Source organism: Aethalodelphis obliquidens, unplaced genomic scaffold (assembly GCF_003676395.1).
Source record: "Aethalodelphis obliquidens isolate GAN/ISIS:26980383/991018 unplaced genomic scaffold, ASM367639v1 scaffold19, whole genome shotgun sequence".
Classification (NCBI taxonomy): domain Eukaryota; kingdom Metazoa; phylum Chordata; class Mammalia; order Artiodactyla; family Delphinidae; genus Aethalodelphis; species Aethalodelphis obliquidens.
In genome coordinates, this window is record NW_020837963.1 from 12,349,221 (window position 1) to 12,371,041 (window position 21,821).

Here is a 21,821-nt window from a genome sequence, read left to right on the forward strand (position 1 = left end):
TGTATTGTGGCATAACCTCAATTCTTTTTAGTGACAGTGATGTAGTACCTTCTATTGTATCTTTTTTTTTTAAGTTAGGTTTATTGAGTATAATTTATATGTAGTAAAATTCACTCTTTTTAGTGTACAGTTCTGTGAATTTTTAACAAATGTAGATAGTCATATTTCTACTCCCAGGATTAAAATATAGATTATTTTTCGTTATTCTAAAATAGTTGCTTAGACCATTTTGTAGTCAGCCTTCCTATCACACCCCTAGCCTCTGGCAATCACTGATTTGATTTGTATCCTATAGTTTTGCCCTATGCAGAATGTCTGCTGTCTGTTATGTCTGCCTATTATAAGATAGTAATGTAGCATGTAACTAAATACTGTGGAGATCAGAAATATGGAGGTTATGGTTGGGAATTTAAAAAAATGTTTCTTTTTTTTTTGGCAGGTAATGATTACCATGCTTAGAAGGGTTAAATAATGGGTTTTGCTCATCTTTTACCATAACTTTATGGTCCAAAAGTTCAAAAGGAAATCTTCTATCATTTCCTTAAAACAAACTTATTAAAATTAGCTTTAAATGATCTGTGCCATTTGTATTTGATTGTAGTAATTTGGCCTTTCCATTCTCAGTATCTCTTACCTTTATATCTTCCAACAAAGGTTGGAATCTTAGGTATTTTGTTATCATGACAATGCCCAGTTAGACTTCAAGTTAAGATATTTTAGCTGATCCTTAAAAATGGAAATATATAGAATTTTGAAGTAACCAAATCAATCTTTTTGTATTGATTTGTAAACAAAATAACCCAGAGAATTTGACTATAAGAACTAACAGAATGAGTTACAAATATGGTCAAAATCAAGAATATAGTTTAATTTTTTAAATTAAAAAGGGAGGGCTTCCCTGGTGGCGCAGTGGTTGAGAATCTGCCTGCTAATGGAGGGGACACGGGTTCGAGCCCTGGTCTGGGAAGATCCCACATGCCGCGGAGCAACTAGGCCCGTGTGCCACAACTACTGAGCCTGCGCGTCTGGAGCCTGTGCTCTGCAACAAGAGAGGCCGCGATAGTGAGAGGCCCGCGCACCGCGATGAAGAGTGGCCCCCGCTCGCCGCAACTAGAGAAAGCCCTCGCACAGAAACGAAGACCCAACACCGCCGTAAATAAATTAATTAATTAAAAAAAAAAAAAAAAGGGAGCATTACTCCTTCCTGACACAAGAAAAACATTCAGGGTGAATTTGTTTTCTTATTGCATAAGTGTTCTATGTGGCCCTTGTCTCCCTGTTTTCTTCAGCTACACGGCAGAAATGATACCAAAAGAGTACACAGAAGCGGTGTGGATTTCTTGGTTGATCTGGAATGGTAGAAAAGCAAACTTTTTTTTTTGCGGAACGCGGGCCTCTCACTGTTGTGGCCTCTCCCATTGCGGAGCACAGGCTCCGGACGCGCAGGCTCAGCGGCCATGGCTCAAGGGCCCAGCCGCTCCGCGGCATGTGGGATCTTACCGGACCGGGGCACGAACCCGTGTCCCCTGCATGGGCAGGCGGACTCTCAAACACTGCACCACCAGGGAAGCCCCAAACTTTATAAAAACAGCTTCTTTGAGATATAATTCATATGCCATTAAATTCACACTTAAAACGGTACAATCCAGTGGCTTTTAGCATATTCTGAGTTGTGCAGCTATCACCACCATCAATTTCAGAACATTTTCATTACACCAAAAAGAAACTATAGACTCATTAGTATAACTAGATGGAGTCATGCAACATGTGCTCTTTTGTGGCTGGTTTCTTTTACTTAGTGCTTCATTTCCTTGTATTGCTGATTAATATCCCATTGTATGACTTTATCACAATTATCTATTCATCAGTAAATTGTGATATATTTATACATTTATTCATCAGTCTTTGGACATTCAGATTGTTTATACACTCTGGCTTTTATGGGTAATGCTGCTGTGAGCATTCCTGTACAAGTCTTTGTGTGGACATATGTTTTCATCCCTGGCAGTGGAATTGCTGGGTCACAGGATAACTCTATGCTTAACCTTTTGAGGAACCACCAGACTGTTTACTGTAGAGTGCTGAGAGTGCTTTATATAGTCTAGGTACTAGTCACTTGTTGGGTATGTGATTTGTGAATCTTTTCTCTTAAGTCTGTTGCTTGTCTTTTTAACCTTATAATAGGGTCATTTATAGAGCAAAAGTTCTTAATTTTAGTGAAGTCCACTTTACCAGTTTTTCCTCTTATGGATTGTGCTTTTGGTGTCAAGTCTGGCCTCAGGTACCAAAGATTTTCTCCTACTATTTTTTTTTTTAAGTTTTATAGTTTTATGTTCTACATTTAAGTCCAGATTCATTTTGAGCTGATTTTTAAATAAGGTGTGAGCCGTAGTTCAAAGTTCATACTTTTTGTGTGTGGATATCCAGTTGTAGCAGCCCATTTGTTGAAAAGGCTATCTTTCCTCCATTGATTTGCTTTTTGCACCTCTGTCAAATAACATTGGACATATTTGTGTTTGTCTTTTTCTGGTTTTCTATTCTGTTCGCTTAATCTAAAACCAAATAGTTTTAATAACTTTAAATGATAAGTCTTCAATGGGGCTGGCTGATTTTTCCTACCTTATTTTTTTTTCAAAAATTCTTTTAGCTATTCTAGTTCCTTTGTCTTTCTATATAATTTTAGAAATATTTGGCTGTATGTACAAAAAATCGTGCTGGGATTTTGATAGGAATTACATTAAACCTGTATACAGAAAATTGACATCATTACTATGTAGAATCTTTCAACCTATGAACATGGTATGTCTCTCCATTTCATTTATTTATACCTTCGATGTTTTGTCAGTGTTTTGTAGGTTTCATTTATTTTTTTTTTGTATTTACATCTTTTCAGTCCTTTTTTACAGTATTTCAGTCTTTTTTGAGCCAGCGTTACTAGTATTTTTCTTTTAAGTTTAGGTGTCCACGTATTCATTGTTAACATATAGAAATATAATTAAGAATTTTTTTCTTGTATTTTGCAGCCTTGCTGTACTCACTTACTAGTTTGCTTATTTTTTGTAGATTCATTTAGATTTTCCACATAGACAGTTATTTTTTCATTGAGTAGGATTACCTCATCCATTCCAAACTGTATGTGTTTTCTTTTCTTGCTTTATTGCACTGGCTAGAAATTTCCAATGCTGTGGGGTTTTTTTGTTTTGTTTTGTTTGTTTTTACATCTTTATTGGAGTATAATTGCTTTACAATGTTGTGTTAGTTTCTGCTGTATAATGAAGTGCTATATGTATACATATATCCCCATATCCCCTCCCTCTTGCACCTCCCTCCCACCCTCCCTATCCCACCCCTCTAGGTGGTCACAGAGCATTGAGCTGATCTCCCTGTGCTATGCAGCTGCTTCCCACTAGCTATCTATTTTACCTTTGGTAGTGTATGTATGTCAATGCCACTCTCTTACTTCATCCCAGCTTCCTCTTCCCCCTCCCTGTGTCCTCAAGTCCATTCTCTACGTCTGCGTCTTTTTTCCTGTCCTGCCCCTAGGTTCATCAGAACGATTTTTTTTTTTAGATTCCATATATATGTGTTAACATATGGTATTTGTTTTTCTCTTTCTGACTGACTTCACTCTGTATGACAGACTCTAGGTTCATCCACCTCACTACAAATAACTCAATTTTGTTTCTTTTTATGGCTGAGTAATATTCCATTGTATATATGTTAAATAAGAGTGGCATTGTGGACATCTTTACTTCATTCTTGATCACAGGAGGAAAGCATTCAGCCTTTCACTGTTAAGTATAATGTTAGCTGCAGATTTTTAGTAGGTGCTTTTATTAACTTGAACAAGTTCCTCTCTCTCTTCTATTTGTATTTTTCTGAGGGTTTTTTTAAATCATGAATTGGTGTCAAATTTTATCAAGTTATTAACATGTTCATATGATTTTTTTTCTTCTTTAACCTCTTAATATTTTGGTTTACATTGATTGATTTTTTGAATTAATGTAAGGATCGTGTTACACTGATTCAAAAATCAATGTAATACTTATATTTTGTCAAGGATTTTTGAGACTATATTCATCAGAGATATTGATTTGTAGTTTTATTTTTTTTGTTGTTTGTACAGTTGACCCTTGAACAACGTGGGTTTGAACTGAGTGGGTTCACTTATATGTGGATTGTTTTCAGTAGTAAATACTACAGTACTACATGATCTGTGGTTGGTTGTATCCATGGATATGGAGGGCCAGCTATAAGTTACACCCAGATTTTTGACTACACAGAGGTTTGGTGCCCCTAACCCCTGCATTGTTCAATAATCAACTCTATTTTCTTTTTTTCTGACAAGATATATAGGATTTTATAACCCTTACTTTGTTTTGGAAAGCATCGATCAAAGAACCAGTTTCAGCATAGATACTTCTTGGTCTTTCAACCTTGGTTACTTTGAGATATCCACGTTTGCTTCTTAAGCTCTGTTCCAAAATACTGAATGCCCTCAGTTGAACAGTTGTCTAGTATAGCCCAAGAACACCATGGAGGACTTCACAGTAATTATACTCAATATCATGGGATTCCATGACTTCTCATGCTTGTGCTGTGATATTCTGTCATGCCTCCTATCCTGCCCTGAGCAACTCAGTCCCTGGGAGGACTTACTGGTAAAAGGATATTGGGGTTGAAATCGGAAGATCTACACATCAATACTGGTTCTTGAATTTAGTAACTGTGTTATGCCAAGCAAGTACTTGACCTCTCTGATTAAATGAGATAAATTTAAATGGATTTATAAACTTGTTACACATAAATACTAGCGTTATTTTCATGGAATCCATTAATTTTACAGGAAAGGAAAATACTACTAATAAATGATTGTTGCCATCTAAACTGTTCCTTAATATCATTTCCCTGTTTCTCTGATCATTTTCAAAATTATCAACTGTTAAGCATGGAATGAGACTGAAAGATTTCAGAGATTTATATTTTGATTTAATAATCTGAAACAACGATCTTTGATTTTGTGCTTAAGCAGTAAGTCTGTAGAAATGTGGCGTTTACCTTCTTATCTCTTCTTTGTGATTATTTTACTGATAACCATCTTTAATCAAATAACATAATATTATTTTTCTAGTAATTCCTCTTTATTTTAAAATTTTATCTTGAAAACCTAACAACAAAAGTGATGCTGTAAAGGGATGGCCTTTGTCATTTTTTGTTATTGGGGACCATTCATTTAGCACTGTTCATTCTTTTGTTGGAGCAATACTTAATAAAGTGCTTGCACTAAAATGACGTTCTCCTCCCCAAATTTAAATTGTTAGGCCTTGGAACTGCCTACTGGTAGGTCTACTTCTGGATCATTCATGGTGGTTAATGACTAAGAGTCTTCCTCTTGGTGCCTTTCATAAACCTGAGGCAGCAAGGTTGAATTTCATATAGAAATTCAGTTAATGCATCTTGGAAGAAAAGAAATCCTGGAATATTTGTAGCTTCTGGTTTTAAAAATATTGTGTTAGATTTTATATGTGCAGTTATCGAAGTACTTATTAAGAAGATTTGATTAAAATGTTCAACTCCTGAAGTAAGTTCCAGTGGGTGACATTTTTCTATACCATGATTGAGCAATACCTCTTGGTAACCATGTGTAAAATATTGGACACCCCCTCCTATCCATTGCCTAATTAGATGCAAATTGACAACAAAATATAGGCATTCTCCTCTTTTTGAAAGTTTGCTTTACAACCCTTCACTTTTATGAAAGATTGTCGTCAGTACCTGTTTTTGCTGATTGAAAGATAGCTCAAGAGGATTTTCGCTTTTATGAGAAAAGACAAAAGGCAATAATAGCACTCAGCGTTTGTTTAGCAGTGAGCTGTCACAGAGCCAGACACACCAAGAGCGGCTTAGAGCGGCACCACCAAGCTCCTTCCCTGGGAACTAGCTCAGCATCTCAGCATCAATCTGCCATGGGTTTGAACTGTGTCTGTGAGCATCTGTGCTTTGTCTTGAATTCTGTGCATTTGTTAGGAAGATGTGTCCTAAGGTGATTGCTCCTTTGCTTTATATCATTCTGGCTTACAAAAGGTTTCACAGCAGTGCTCTACTTTCAGATAGTGGAGGGGGGGAACCTATGTATCATCAAAGATGGGAAACTAGGTAAGTAAGGAAAAGACCTTTGTATGAACTTTCAGATTCTCAGGTGGTTTACAGAATGGAAGTTTTTGGTGCCCTGATCTAGTTCACCTGTCTGCTTTCAGTTAGGTTCTTTCAGTTCCATAATTATCTGACCTCATATCTAATTCCTTCAGAGACAGAGAGATATTATGCTCTTGGGGCAATGCATTTCAGGTCTTTTACACAGAATCAGAACACAAATCCCTCTTTTGTCATCATCCGTCTTCCCAACCCCCAAATTATAAGCAAACTAATATTAAAGAGAAGTAAACTTTTAAAATAGTCCTTCACTCTAGGTTTTTTTCTCCCTCTTTTTAGCATAATTATGTCTAAATTTGCTAAAGTAACTGTAGCAAAAACATTGAAAGGAATCAAGTAAAACTGTAATTTACTTCATCATTTTTCTGTTCCCAGATCTTAGTTAAAAGTCCGTATAGTTTGCATCCATGTACATATATATATATATAAAGCAATAGAACACACATGAATATTTTGTTCATTAATTTCTGTCTCTCCCTAATTTTGGTGAATATATTGTATTTTTTTTTAACATATTGCATTTGCATCCAGTAAGTCAATTAAAATGCTTTAAGAGTTTTGGTCCACCTTTCATTTTTTTTTTATAAATTTATTTATTTTATTTATTTATTTTTGGCTGCGTTGGGTCTTCATTGCTGCGAGGGGGCTTTCTCTAGTTGCAGTGAGCAGGGGCTACTCTTCTCTGCGGTGCACGGGGCTTCTCATTGCTGTGGCTACTGTTGCGGAGCACGGGCTCCAGGCGCATGGTCTTCAGTAGTTGTGGCGCACGGGCTTTGTTGCTCCGCGGCATGTGGGATCTTCCTGGACCAGGGCTCGAACCCATGTCCCCTGCATTGGCAGGAGGATTCTCAACCACTGCGCCACCAGGGAAGCCCCACCTTTCTTTCAGTTTTTAAAAACTAACCCTTGTGCTTCCCATTTGTTTTAGCTGGGGTCTCAGCAGAAGCCATGCAGACTATTACCACTGCTCCTGATGCCTCAGGGCCAGAAGCCAAAGTCCAAGAGGAAGAGCACGACCTTGTGGATGATGACATCACCACTGGTAACCATGATATCTTTAACGTCCAGTATTGGAAAATGCTTTTAGGTCGTTTACAGTGGGGTTAAATATGTTGATGGAAAGGATGGAAACTTGCACTGATGGAGTGTTTAGTTTTTGATACCCTTTAGTGCCCTTTTTGATATTGAAGTAGAAAGAAGCAGACTGTTTATTTCGTCCAGGTTTGCTCATTGTTGTTATAACAGTGAACCTGCTAGATGTGCATTTGATTTTCTGAGAACCTTCTAATTCAGAGGCTAGGATCATTACTAAAGCCTTGGAACATGTAGAGGAATACACTTATTGTGTTATGAAAAGTTTTGCAATTATAGTAGGGTAAACTGAAAATATCAAAGTTGTAATAGCAATTTATGCAACACAGGCTACATGAGGAAACTTACAGATACTCTTTGTACCTATACTATAGAAATGAATCCTGCTTTTTCAAATTACTTACATTGTTTGGGTATTCAACATTCTTATCTGTATTATTTATCACCTGATCAGGCATAATGTAAAATTTATGAAAGCCATACACTGCATATGTTCAGCCTGTCTTTTTATAGGCTTAAAGCAGTTTCAATTACTGGATCTCCAAATGCATTCAGCTCAATTTCTTTCAATGAACGGAGGATAAAAACAACCTAGTATAAATATTTTTATTGGTATTAAGAATGATAAACTCTTATTTTTGGTGCGTATGGTTAAAATGTAAAATCTGACCATATAAATCTACAACTATTGTGAAACAAGAAGCATTAACTTAATAGTAATCAATAATTTGAAAAGAAGCATGCCCAGTAAATATCAGTAAAATTTTTAACAATAATTAAAGGGAGAAAAAAAAACCAAAAAACAAAGGGAAGTTGTATTTTTTTTCCTCTCCCTTTTTTCTTTTAAAGCTCTGTGTAGCAGGTTCTTTACTGTTATCACCTGACTGCCCTTAAATTTCTTTCACTGGGAAGAAGTTGAGGGAGCTTTATGATCTCCCTTGAAAATTTACAAAGCCTTTATTTAAAAACCTATAGACTTGTGCCACTGCTGCAAATAAGTAGTTGACTACATTGAGGAGCATCCGGTTTTCTGCAAAAATGAGATGATGGTGGTTGCTCTTACTTTTTAATGTATCAATTCATTGATTAAAAAAAAATCATCCACCTTAAATATAAATTAGTTTGCAAACTTCCAACTTTGCTGAAAGTCATTTGTACTTCACAATTATGGAACTTGTTTTGGCAGCTACTAGAGGAAATTATTTCATTTAAAGATTTTTAAAAACTATTTCTTGCTTTATTCAGTTTTCACTGCTTTTTTAAAAATAATGCTATAGATATGTTTTGTTATTCCCTCTAAATTTTAAAGGTTTTCTTGTCTATAAAAAGTCATGGTTTAGGGCTTCCCTGGTGGTGCAGTGGTTGAGAGTCCGCCTGCCGATGCAGGGGACACGGGTTTGTGCCCTGGTGCGGGAAGATCCCACACGCCGCGGAGCGGCTGGGCCCGTGAGCCACGGCTGCTGAGCCTGGGCGTCCGGAGCCTGTGCTCCGCAATGGGAGAGGCCACAACAGTGAGAGGCCCGTGTACCGCAAAAAAAAAAAAAAAAAAAGTCGTGGTTTAAATAATAGAAAGAAGTTGCCTTTGCAGTAGTAGAATAGCTCAATTTGCATTCCAGAATAAAAGCTGAATTTTTGAGCTCTCGAGTAAGTATTATTAAATCAGTACATTGAAATTTTGAATTATGCTGTGCCGAAGTCACGAGACAGCATTATAGCACATGACTGTGTGCTTATTTTATTGTTAAAAAATCAAGAAAAAATGAAAAATCTAGTTTGGAGAGTCAGTTAATGCTACGTAAACTGGGCGTCCAGAGCCTGTGCTCCGCAACGGGAGAGGCCGCAACAGTGAGAGGCCCGCGTACCGCAAAAAAAATAAATAAATAAAGGAATAAATGCTACATAAACTATATTTTAATCTGTAAGAGTTCAGTTAAATGTATGTGATGTATGGCTTTTATCAGTTGATTTACTCATTTCATGCCATGAGGACTAGAAGCAAGAATGCTCAATAGCCAAAGAATTTAAATGACGCCAAAGGCTCCCTTAACATGTTGTCAGAGCAGCGAGCATGCTGCCGCCTGTAGATCGTTCAGGCTACCTTTAGATTGTGTGGCTTGATTAAGATGTGGTATAGATTTCTGTGAGGGTTTAGAAGAAAACCATATTTCTTTTTATTGACTAGAATCCTATATAAATTGCATTATGAAAAATATGGTAGGTGCATTGAGAGAAACCTGTTTCAAGCAAAATAATCTTATTTTGGGATAACCAGCATTGTAGAGCACAAGAGGTACTACGAAAGGGAAAACTGGCCAATTTAGCCATTCACTTTGAAAAATCTGATTTTTCCCCTGGCTGTTTAAAAGGAATTCCTCTAATAATATCACCTCAAAACAAATAGAAATCGGGCTTCCCTGGTGGCGCAGTGGTTGAGAGTCCGCCTGCCGATGCAGGGGACACGGGTTTGTGCCCTGGTCTGGGAGGATCCCACATGCCGCGGAGCAGCTGGGCCCGTGAGCCATGGCCGCTGAGCCTGCGTGTCCAGAGCGTGTGCTCCGCAACGGGAGAGGCCACAACAGTGAGAGGCCCGCGTACTACAAAAAAACAACAACAAAAAAAACCAAATAGAAATTATAACATGACAGATATTTGCTTGTATTTTGAATGAATTCTTATTTGAATGCTGTAGCTAGGCTAATATACATAGTTGTATTAATTTTATTTTTGTAGTAATCTGGGGCTTAATTCTTCAATTAACTGAATTCAACAGCTGACCAAGATAGCAATTAAAATATGAAGTATAATTTAGTGCTTTTGTATAGGCAGAATTTCATATTTGAAATTTTTCTTTTGAGTAAGAGCAAATGAGGTATGAATATTGTCTTAACGACACTTGGATCTGAGCTTGGCAGTCTTTGTGTTTGCTGTATAAAAGTAAAGAAGCATGGATAAAGCTGTGTAAGTGCTGGCGATGATCAATTGGAACTAATTAAATTTATTTGAAATGAAGAGTCTTAACTGGAAGAGGACAGCTGGAAAAACTGGGAAGAAAAATTGAGTCTTGATTGAGACAATTTAAACCTTCACCCTGTCATTTAAAAAATATGCTGCAGCTTCTTTCTAAATCTCTCTTTTGAAAGCTAGTATCTATTGATCGGCTCTACAAAGTAATGCCAGTGTGCCTTGGTCAACACACACCCTCGGTTGTGCTTAGCATTCCAGCCTAAGGTTTATCAGATTCTTTCCTTTAACCAAATGTCTTAAATTACATATCAAAGCCTTATTAGCCACTTTCACAGATTAATACTGTTTTATGTAGGAAAAATATTAAAACCTATTCCTGATTTTTAAAAATATTGTACAGTATGCATGGGAAATATACTCCCTCCTCCAAGGGAATTGTTTCAGGTTTTGCAATACTCTGTATATTTAAAATCTATTTTAACAACAATAGTAGTGTTTTCTTGAAAGTAAAAAGAACGGCGTTAAGATTGTTTCTAGATTATTTATCATTTTAGAGTCACAGGAATATTATTCTGTACCTGTGCATTTGCTTTTGTATGTGTACTTTTATTTTTGGTATTGCAGTTTAAATGTTTATGTAGATATATAGTCAGTATTTGTAAATAACATGTTATTTTCATTACAATATGAAGAGGTGATAATTATGTTAATGGAGTAAATCTCACTAAAAACTGATAGACATAGAAAAAATTTTAGATAAATCATTGTTTTTTTAAGGTAGACCTTTTAGGTGAGTTTGTTAATTATCTTTATGCAGTTTTCATTGAGGTAAAGGATGGCATTCTGTGTGAGGATGAAGCTATACATCCCCTAAATGTGGCATTTTAAAACATCTTCCCTTAATATCAGGTTAAAAAGAATTTGGGAAGGGTTTCACTCACAAACCTGTATGGACCCCTTTAAGAAAGTCACTGTATTCTCCTGTGGGTCATACTATAGTGTCCTACCCCTTGTTCAATATGCAAGGACACAAACTGACCATATAACAGTGATAGTCAGGAGCCACTGACATTGTCAATAAGAGACAACTTGATACTAGATCAGCAGCACAGTGGACAGATTCAACTGCTCACAACAAATGCAGCGATGATACATGTATTTGGATGGGTGTGTTGACTCGATATTTGTTGTATTTTTTGTAGCATTTAAATTTAATTTATAAAAAAAGATGAGAAATGCTATGGAAAAAGAAAAAATAGAGAAAGGTGAGAGAACTTGAAAGCAGTATCGATTGTTAACTTACTTTGTACCAACCACTTTATTCTTGACACTAACAGCATTTCTTTGAAGTGTGTTCTAGTATATTTGTCCAGATACAGAGATGAGGAAACAAGCTCAGGGGAGGTCATGTTCATGGGACTGAAAATGAGTCCTGCCTGACTCCAGAGCTGATGTGTAGGCTTGAGCACCACCCTGCACTGCCTCATAGTCTCCAACTCATTGAAGTTTGGCATCTTTTCACTTTCTTTTGAAATGGGAGATGATGTCACCATCCACCTTTATTGCTTACAATAGCGAGCATAAGCCTGATATTTGCCGGCTATATTATTGCCTAGAAGGCAAACTTGTTATTCTAAATTTAGAGCAAGAGATTATCTCCCTAAAGGGGGAAAATCAGCACGTATTTGTTCTTTAAATGTTCTTTTAAAATTTGTTCTTTAAATTATTTAGGACTGCTATCATGTTAAGACCATAAATACAGTTACTGTTCATTACTAAACAGTTATTACATACAGGTAAAATGAAATTTGTATTGTTCTGTCTAGCTTTTTGAAGTCACCAATATAAAACTGACACCTTAACATAGATTCACACAGCAGAGTCAACATTTCTAGTATATTAAGTTAGAGCTGAAAAGCACGTCTTGTCTGAGACTAAATATTGATTGATTAATTTTACCATTTACTGAGGCTCTGTTCATAAAATGTTTATACATTTGTTTTGACTGAAAGATAGGAATTCATCCTGTTAAAGATAAGCTCTAAGGAACAAAATTTAGGGCATTATATATTCAGAAATCAGAAGCACTTTCTTAGCAGAGAGACAGAGGCCTTATAATTCGTAAACTAGAATAAGACTTTCTGCATTGCACCATTTCCCTTTCTCATTCTTTAATTTATAACTGACAGTCTAAAAACAGTACAGATCTATGTGAATTTTAAATCGTTTGTTTTAAACTGTTACCGCTACTCTTGTGATTGACTTCAGAATGTTAGCTACTACACAATATGGGTTTACTGTTATTAAGATTTGGGGTAATTATAAACGACTAGTGCTGTGGTTTACTTACCATGCACTTTTCTTTTTTAAGAAAAATAAGTGTGAATTTCATAGTTTTCTGAAATATGTCTTCAAGTAATTTACCTTTGTATACATTTTTTTTAATCTGGGAGAAGAAAATTTAAATTAAAATATTTTTGCTGTTTAGTGTTTAATACTCAGTTTTAGTTATACGTTGATAGGATGTTAAGTAGAATATTTCTAAATATGGTATTTGAGAGTTGACAGGAATATTAAAATACAGCCCAAAGTATGGCTTTTTGTCATTCATTTTCTCTTTTCATTTTTTCCACTCTGGGTGATTGACTTTCCCTTTTCTTTGGTTTTAACTACCACATCCATGTTAAAGACTATCAAATCTGTATCTCCAGCCTAGGCTTGTGTTCTGAGTGTCAGATTAATATGTCCTCCTGCCCAAATGCCCCATAGATACCTAAATACCAAGTCCAAAGTGAGCTCATATTTATTTCTAAAACTCATCTCCTTTTATATTTATATCTCATAAAAGGCATCACTGAGGGTACCATCAACTGCCTAACACCCCAAACCAGAAACCAAGGAATAATCCTGGCTTTCTTACTTTCCAACAGGGTCCACTGGTAGTTGGTACCAGTTCCTATAAACTATACCTCTTAAATATCTCCCAATGATTTTCCCCTTCTCCATTTCCACAGAGAATACCTACGTCCAGACTTTAATTTTTTCTACTTCGGATTATTATTATATTCTCCGGTAAACATCTTGCTGTCTCCATTCCCTCCCCTTCCAGTTCATGTCTTTCATTACTATGAGAGTTTCAGAAGCCACTTCCTCACCTTTCACCCTCATTAACTGCTGCTTAATGGTTTCCCATTAATTATAGCACAAAACCCAAACACCTTAGGAGGTATCTAGGGCTCTTCGAATACCTGACCCCTGGCTCTAGCTTCAATGGCTGCTGTAGCAACTGAACTTAGTTTCTACAGAGTACCCTGCTGTTTCATGACCCTTACTTTGCCTGTGCCCCTCCATCTGGCTGCTATGCTCTCAGTTCTCTCACATGTGAGGTGAAGTTCTGAGAGTTCTCTTCAAACCCAGCGTGAGTGTCACCATCTTCCCGAAGCCTTCCTGGACCCCCTTATGTAAGATCTCCCAGTTCGTTGTATGCATTTCTGCTGTTGCACTCTGTAACACTGTTAAGTGACCGTTTACTTATCCTCTGTGAGTCACGTGTGTGCATATGACTTTTACCTCTGTATATTTCTAGCACTAAAACAGTGCCCTGGTCCATAGCATCCTCTCAGTAAATGTTTATTGAATGAGTGATTGAATTAGTGAAGCCATATGATCACTCATTTCAAAGAGCATTCCTGGGCTTCCCTGGTGGCGCAGTGGTTGAGAGTCCGCCTGCCGATGCAGGGGACGCGGGTTCGTGCCCCGGTCCGGGAAGATCCCACATGCCGGGGAGCGGCTGGGCCCGTGAGCCATGGCCGCTGAGCCTGCGCGTCCGGAGCCTGTGCTCCGCAATGGGAGAGGCCGCAACAGTGAGAGGCCCGCGTACCGCAAAAAAAAAAAAAAAGAGCATTCCTTATATACTATATATTTATTTATTTATTTATATTTACTATTCTTATGCAATATATATATGTATCTCCCTAACCTCCCCACTTTTCCTTAGTGGGTATTCAATGGCACAAAAAGTGTTTGTAACAGGTCAGTGAAGGAATATAGGCTTATTTCTGGATAAACTGTCTCTTGACTTTGTGAAAATGAGATTTGGAGAAGATTTAGGGGCATAAGCAGAGAAACAGACTCTTAGGACTCTCAGAGAGTTCCCTTTTTGTGGCCTGCACTGACCAGACAGTGGCAATGTGCTTGTAAACAGTGGTCTGAGTTGTCTCTTGAGGCACACTTTTCCCTCTGGGTGTGTCTCTCCCGTTGCCCTGGGAGCTGTGCCACCTCATTTCTAGGCTCAGCTCTGTCAATGAAAACAAAAATCTCTTGTGTTTTTTCTGGAACTAGAGGTACCAGAGTACCTGTTATCCAAGAGATCCCTCTGGGGCTTGGGACGCCACCGCTGGAGAAGCAAGGTGGCTTGTATGGGAGTAGGGGAGAGATGGGGAAGTGGGGAGATGCTCACAGGAGGGAGAGAAATACAGAGTTTTTCCAGGAGGCCTGACATTTAACCACACGCCACTAAAGAATGAGAGTGTGGAATCCTGTTGTGTGATGGTGCACGTAGTGTTTTTGTGCCATTCCCCCAGGTGTCTGCAGTCAGTCATTTAGCACTACGAAAACTTGCTTTTTATTGTCCATTGAAAATTGCAAGTTAACATGCCCAGATTTATTGTGTTTAAGCTTATGTTTAAAAGCTTGGCCTGGGGTTACTGGCCTGCAGAAAAGCACAAAAGGAAAAGAGGCAAGAACAAGGACAAAAACGTGGCTAATAAGTACCATTAGAGTCTTCAGTTTCACTTTAAAACTATTTTTAGACTCTTATAGATGGAAAATCTGCTTAATATCAATGTATTTTGACCAACAAGGTCTTGGTCATTTAATTCATTTAAATGAATTAAATATCATAAAGAATCGGAAGTGCTATAACATACATTAGTTCAGATAGCTGTTACATTGGCACCAAATATTTTATAATGATATTTTCTAATAATAGCTCTTTTATTTTTTTTAATGTGTGTGTATTGACTGCATATACTACTTAGGCAAGGAATTGGTCAGGTAAACAGTAATTGATACCATCTTAGAAAACTGTTCTAAAATAACATATTTAAAAATCAGGAACTTAATAGCTATCACAACAGCTCATTAGTATTTACTAAGTACCTAATAAGTATCAGGCTAGGCTCTTTTTAATCCTCACAGCTCACTGTAATTGTCCTCATTATTGCTCCTGTTTTACAAGAGAGGGAAATGAGGCATAGAGTAACTTTCCACATAAAGGCCACAGATAGGAAATGGCAGAGTCAGGATTTGAATCCAGGCCATCTGCCTCTAGAGCTTGTGCTCTTAAATGGAAGTAATTATCAAAACCAGATCGTTTAAAAAATCATATAAGAACAAAAAGAAACAAATATATTCATTATGGCATGTCGTTTTCTCTTTGTGTGATATAGAAAGTTCTGTTTTAATTTTTAATAGAGTTTAATTTTTAACATAGTACAAGGAAATATTCAAAATGTGTAGAAAAGACATGCTGTTTTCTTAAAAAATAAACATGGATAATTAGTATAGGAAGATAATTTTACATATTTTCTAGATAAAATTAGGATTATTTTATGTTTGTGTAAAACCACATACATAGTTACACTAACATGTACACAATATTAGATCATAAAGACTTAAGGTTTGGTTTTTGGATTTAATAGTGTATATATTTTTTGATAAACTTAGACTCAGTAGGAACAAAGAAGAAATATTTAGTTGGATAAGAATGTTGTAGCTGTTAAAAAATAAAAGCCCTCCATGGGAGTGAATAACCTTCAGGATGAACTTAAAATTTGGCCTTTTGTGAGCTGTGTAATAATACCTCACGGATAAGAATGCATTTCATTAGATCGTGGCACACTATTATATATCTGTATATTACGTGAATTGCCCTTATAATTGATATCAAACCCGTATGACCAAAAGTTGTAATTCACAAAAGTAATGACAGCAATGTCTCATAATTCACAGACTTTATGTCATACCTGTGAATGATTACTTTTACGTGCAAGCCATGTTAAAGGGGAAAAACAGGTTTTAAAACGGATGTGGAATTTTGAAGAGTTCTTCTTCCTGATACTTTCTAGTCACTTTTAGTATGCAAAGAGATAAAGTGACTACTATCCTTGAATTTTCCCATGATTTCTTGGATTAAAATTAATTGTCATGCATAAAGGCCTTTATTCTTAATTCGAAATTTTAAATCGTAAGTGGAAGTTGGTATTTACTCTTTGAGGTGAAGACAGTCATAAATCTGAATGTATTTTCTCCACATGATGTAATACACTAGAAAGAGGAGCCTTCCCTCACAGGTAGGATAAAACCAAGTGAGAATATTTACTCTTTTTTTGGGGGGGTGGGGGTGGGATTATGGTGTATCCTAAATAAAAATGCATGAATTAAATGAAGTGAACCTAATTTAAAAGGATTCAGAGAAACTGAATTAGCTACTCTCTCTTTGCCCTTTTTGTACATACATATGTTTTCCAGTGTCGTTGGGATCCCCTGAAAGAAGTGGGAGGAATATCCAATTTGATTCAACAAAACATTAATATGCACCTTGTATTTTTTCTATCAGCACATTCTGGGGAGGATCTAACAGAGCAAGCATCCTAGTTGAGAAGCTGAAGGTGAAATTTTACAGAGAGGCTATATATTCACACGTAGCTCTACACACACACACACACACATGACATACATGTACCGAGGACAGACCTTAGGTCGGAGAATTCAGAGCACTGGGGATTAGGTAAGGGTAGGAATTGCATTTGAGGTAAGCCTGCATTTGTGACAGAGGTGGAGAGACACGGGAAGAAAAACTTTTGAGCTAAAGCTGTTCGTTTAGAACTTGGTTTGAAATGAAGGCTCTGTGGAGGGCTGAGAAGAGTGGCCAGGCTGGAGCTGATGGCCGGGCAGTACCGTCCGGGATGGAGGGTCTAATGTCAGGTCAGGTGTGTTCATGTGGAATGTAGCAGATTCTACATCCTGTGCTATGTGTTACTTTAAAGCAGGGCTTATTATTAAAGGGATTTATGATGTTGATGGTGGGTATCGGCTTCATGCCCAATGTGCTTAATTCTACTCCCATGGCTTTTCTTTTCATTCAACAGTTAGTTTTGATCACCTTCTAGGTATTGAGTACTTACTAGTTGTTGAGTGTAGGGTGGAGTTTGTGCTTCAGAGGGCAGCTGATGACTGGTTGTGTTTATTGTTTTGTTGGGAAATTTTTACCTGAAGAACTGTTATTCATGAAGGTATAATAAACTCCTGTTACTGTGAGGCAAAACTTGCATTTCATATGTATGTCTAAGAGTGAATCCATAGATTTCATGGAAACAGAAAAACAAAGTGAAATCAGCTGAATGAAAAGCGGGTCTGCAGTAGTAAATATGTAATTAGAATATTTTTAGAATAAATATGGTTACAGCATAGGCCCTGATAGCTCATTCTCTGTGTTCACATTTCAGCTTCCCTGCTTACTCACTGTGTGGCCTTGTGCAAGTTACATGACCATGCCAAGCCTCAATTTTCTCTCCTGAAATCTGAGGGTAGTGAGATTGTTAGAGGATTAAATGAGATGATGCATATAACCTTCTTAGCAGAACAATTGGCACATAATAAGTGCTCAAGAAATATTATATGCCCCCTCCCTTCCTTCTCCCCCCATTACCACCATCATCCTTAAGTGATTCGCTTTAATAAATAGAATAAATGGTTTGTAACTAACATAACTCATTTATAAATTAGTTCTTCCTGATGACTTGATGATGTTTTTTCTAGGTAGTTTGATCATCACTCCCAGGGATATAAAATTACTAGATAAATTTACACTTTATAGATAGAGAAAAAAGCGGCATCCAAATTTGTGTGCATGTTTTTAGAAATCCCTAAAAGCTGGCTCACGAAATACAGATGAATTATTATATTTTCTTAAACACTTTTATATGGCTTCTTTTACCACATTTATTGCCTGAGTTGAATCTGACTGAGAAGAGTGAATGATTTATAAAATAGAAATAATGACAGCTGTAGAAGATACTTAAGGTAGCTAAGGGAGAGTTAATTTGCATATTCAAACCCATGTTTGGCCACTGGTGATCAGTGAGGGATGGGAGAGAGACAGTGATGCTGAAAAGCTTTCTGAGGAATCTGATGCAGCCATGGAGCTGAGAGTCACTGCTAGACTTAGGAAAGCATATTTAAAAGATGATAAAACTAACACAACATTGTGAATCAACTATACTCCAATAAAATTTTTTAAAAAGGTGATAAAACGTAAAGGATAGGGCTTCCCTGGTGGCGCAGTGGTTGAGAGTCCGCCTGCCGATGCAGGGGACACGGGTTCGTGACCCGGTCCGGGAAGATCCCACATGCCACGGAGCGGCTGGGCCCGTGAGCCATGGCCGCTGAGCCTGCGCGTCCGGAGCCTGTGCTCCGCAACGGGAGAGGCCACAACAGTGAGAGGCCCGCGTACCGCAAAAAAAAAAAAAAAAAAACGTAAAGGATGAAAGGAAATCTTCACATACTGTCATTAATAGTCTTGCCAAGAAAGAAAAAGGAGAAACATTTAATGCAGCTGTCATACTTGCAAAGGATGCTTACGTTTTAGCTGAGGCTTTTAAAAGGTATGTCCTAGATATTTGGCAAGCTCACGTTTTACTTCCCAGGCTGGCTTGATTTCTCCTCCCTAGCCTGTTTCCCTATATTCCAGATTTGTACAACTGGGTGAGATTTTGGAGGTAAATTATTGAAAGATATAGAAAACCAAGTTAAGAACAGCAACAAAAGATAATTATTAACTGCACGGAAGAAAAAAAAAGTAGTACTGAAAAAGTTATCATGATTGACCAACCACATGGTTAAGCTGTGAGTAGCATGCACATCTTCATGAAAATGTAAGCATTGATGATGATATCATAGTTTTAATAAGAATTATGATATGATAAATTGGGAGGCAGAGGAAGAAGGCAGAAGACAGACTGTGTGTGAATGTGGTGTGTGCGTGAGTGAATCTGTGTGCGTGTGAGAGTGAATATGGGGGTGTGTGTGAATGAATGAGACACATGTAAGTAATATGTGAAGGAGAACGTAGTTTTCATTGACTGTAACGGGGAATCATAAGCCTAAAGATAAGATAAGCCTAAAACTGAAAAATTAGAAGTAGCAACATGGGATTTTCTAAAAGAGCCCAAAGTGGTTGTTTTGGCAGAGTGGAAAACGGGGATGGGATTGAGGGGCTGTTGCTTTTTTATACTAACTTGTGGAACTGTTTGACTCTTTAAACAGGTAGAGTTTCATGAAATAAAGACTACATTTAAAAGTAAAAATAAAAAATTTAAAAACTAGGACAAGGGAGCACATAACCAAAGGTAATAGTGAAAAGTGACATGAAATAATGTCATCAAGTCTAAGCCAGAATGAGCTGGAAACAAGCAGTGTGTGTTTCTGCCCACCCCCCTTTCCATCCTTTTTTCCCAGCTGTGTTCCAAAGAAGGGGAAGACGAGAGAGAGAGAGAGAGAGAGAGAGAGAGAGAGAGAGGGAAAGAGAGAGGGAGAGAGACACTGTGGTGTGAGCTAGTATAAGATGGAAAGAGAGCGGGGAGAGACATTCAGAAAGCTCAGCTGATGTAAGGAGAAGAGTCAAGGGAACGTAGATTTTTTAAAGTCAGTTTCTTTTCGTGATCTAATGAACAGCGTCCAAGGGTCATGAGAACTTGCTGCAGTGAAGACAGGATGGTTGGTTGATTTTGAAAATGAAAATGTGAAGAGTGAAAATAAAAATCTACAAACAAAAGTCTTTATTTTAAAAAATGAGGGGAAATTGGATTTAAGAAACTCTGAATTGGTTAGTGTACTGTTCAACTATACCAAAAATTTGCAGTGGATTTAAAAATATGATTTAGGAGCACTTAGAAGATGATGTGAGAACCAGTACAAGGTGTCCTGAGCCTTCCCACACACTTGACTTTTCTCACAGTGTTTCAATTGTGTTGATTTTGTTACTATCCATCACCTAAAATAATTTTTCTGCTTTGGTGTAAGATGTATACTATTCATCGTAAAATGACTTTTATACTCTTCTGTGGGCTTTCACTGCATATAGTGGACAGTGGAATGGGCTATTCTGTTCATGGAAAGCTATTTCTCATGATGAATTTGGATTTTTTAGAATTTGGCTTGACATCACTTGTTACTGTCATTACTTACACAAGTATCATTGCTAATGCCTTACTCATTATTCTCTCATGACGAATTTATCAAATGACTTAGGGATTAGGGAAGAGAACTTCTGAAAAATAGGAAACAGTCTATAAAGCAAATCTCAGCAGTGCAGCCCAAGATTCAGCAGGATAGCAAATAAACACATCAGTAGTAGCAGTCAGTGCTCCCATGCTACCTCTAAATCTTATCTCTGGATACAGCCCCTTGCACCTGTTATACTTGTGATACTAAGGTATGTGTCTGAGTCACTCATATATATTTATGTGGAAATTGCTGCCCATTGTAGCAGACAAACAATCTTTTAGATGACCTGGCTTGAGGTCCCAGTGTACTTTTTACTGTTTAATGTGCAGAAAGTGGCATTTACTCTTGGTAGCACAGTGGTGTATCTGGCAGATGTCTGCCCCTGCAGAAGCATGGTCCTCAGTGTAGCCAGCCAGGCCTGGGAGAGTCCTTGTGAGGGATTTATGACATACTAGTTGAACATCTTTGCACTTGAAGGAATTAGCCAGGTAGAAAGGGGATAGGGAAAGGCTTTCCAAGCTGAAGTCAAGGTTTGCGAGGCTGAGAGGCAGAAGTGGTGCAGCATTTTGGGGGAAGTGGTAAGTGGTTCACTGTGTATGTGTATGGGATGGGGCGGGACCAGGACTGACAAGAGATGATGCTACAGGGGAGGCCAAATGTTGAAAGGTAACAACGAACTAAATTTAACACTCTAAGTCACTTTTCTTAGAGTGGTATTTAAGTTTATTTAAAATGTTCTGCTTATTTAAAATCCTTTAGGTTTACAATTAAAATAAGCTAATTGTTACCTAATATTCCAATAAAACAGAGCATCCCAGCAGGATGAATGCTTACATTTACAAATGTCAACTGAAGCAAAATGATTTATGTTGCTGTATAAGTGCTTTATTATGAATTTAGTGTAGAGAATATTAGTGTCATTCATGTACCATACAAAAGTCCCCTCCCCCCCCATTTCTGCTATATTATCATGGAGTTGGAAAGACCTAATTCGTAATCCAGTAGCCAGATTCTAGACCAGTCTTTTACCTAGTACAAGGAATTCCTCATCACTGAACTTACAGGTTATCCGGCCTCTAATGGCACACTATAACACTATTCTACTGCTGCATAATAAACTACCACAAATATTGCATTTTAAAATAATCTCACAGTTTCCGAGGGTCAGGGAGTCCAGGCACGGCTTAGTTGTGTCCTCTGCTGTGGTCTCACAAAGCTGCAGTCAGAGTCTTGGCCAGAGTTAGGTCTTGTCTGAGTTAGGTCTG

At 37.4% G+C, this 21,821-nt stretch overlaps 1 protein-coding gene across 6 annotated transcripts in view; it reads left to right on the top strand.

Annotated features, from left to right (window-relative positions):
* WDR7 (WD repeat domain 7) overlaps positions 1 to 21,821 on the top strand; it is a 391,118-nt gene that overhangs the window by 150,528 nt on the left and 218,769 nt on the right. For all 6 annotated transcript variants that reach the window (XM_027118597.1, XM_027118595.1, XM_027118593.1 and 3 more), the window contains one exon: positions 7,142 to 7,255. In XM_027118597.1, the coding sequence (XP_026974398.1) occupies positions 7,142 to 7,255 (114 nt within the window). The remainder of the gene's footprint in view (positions 1 to 7,141; positions 7,256 to 21,821) is intronic.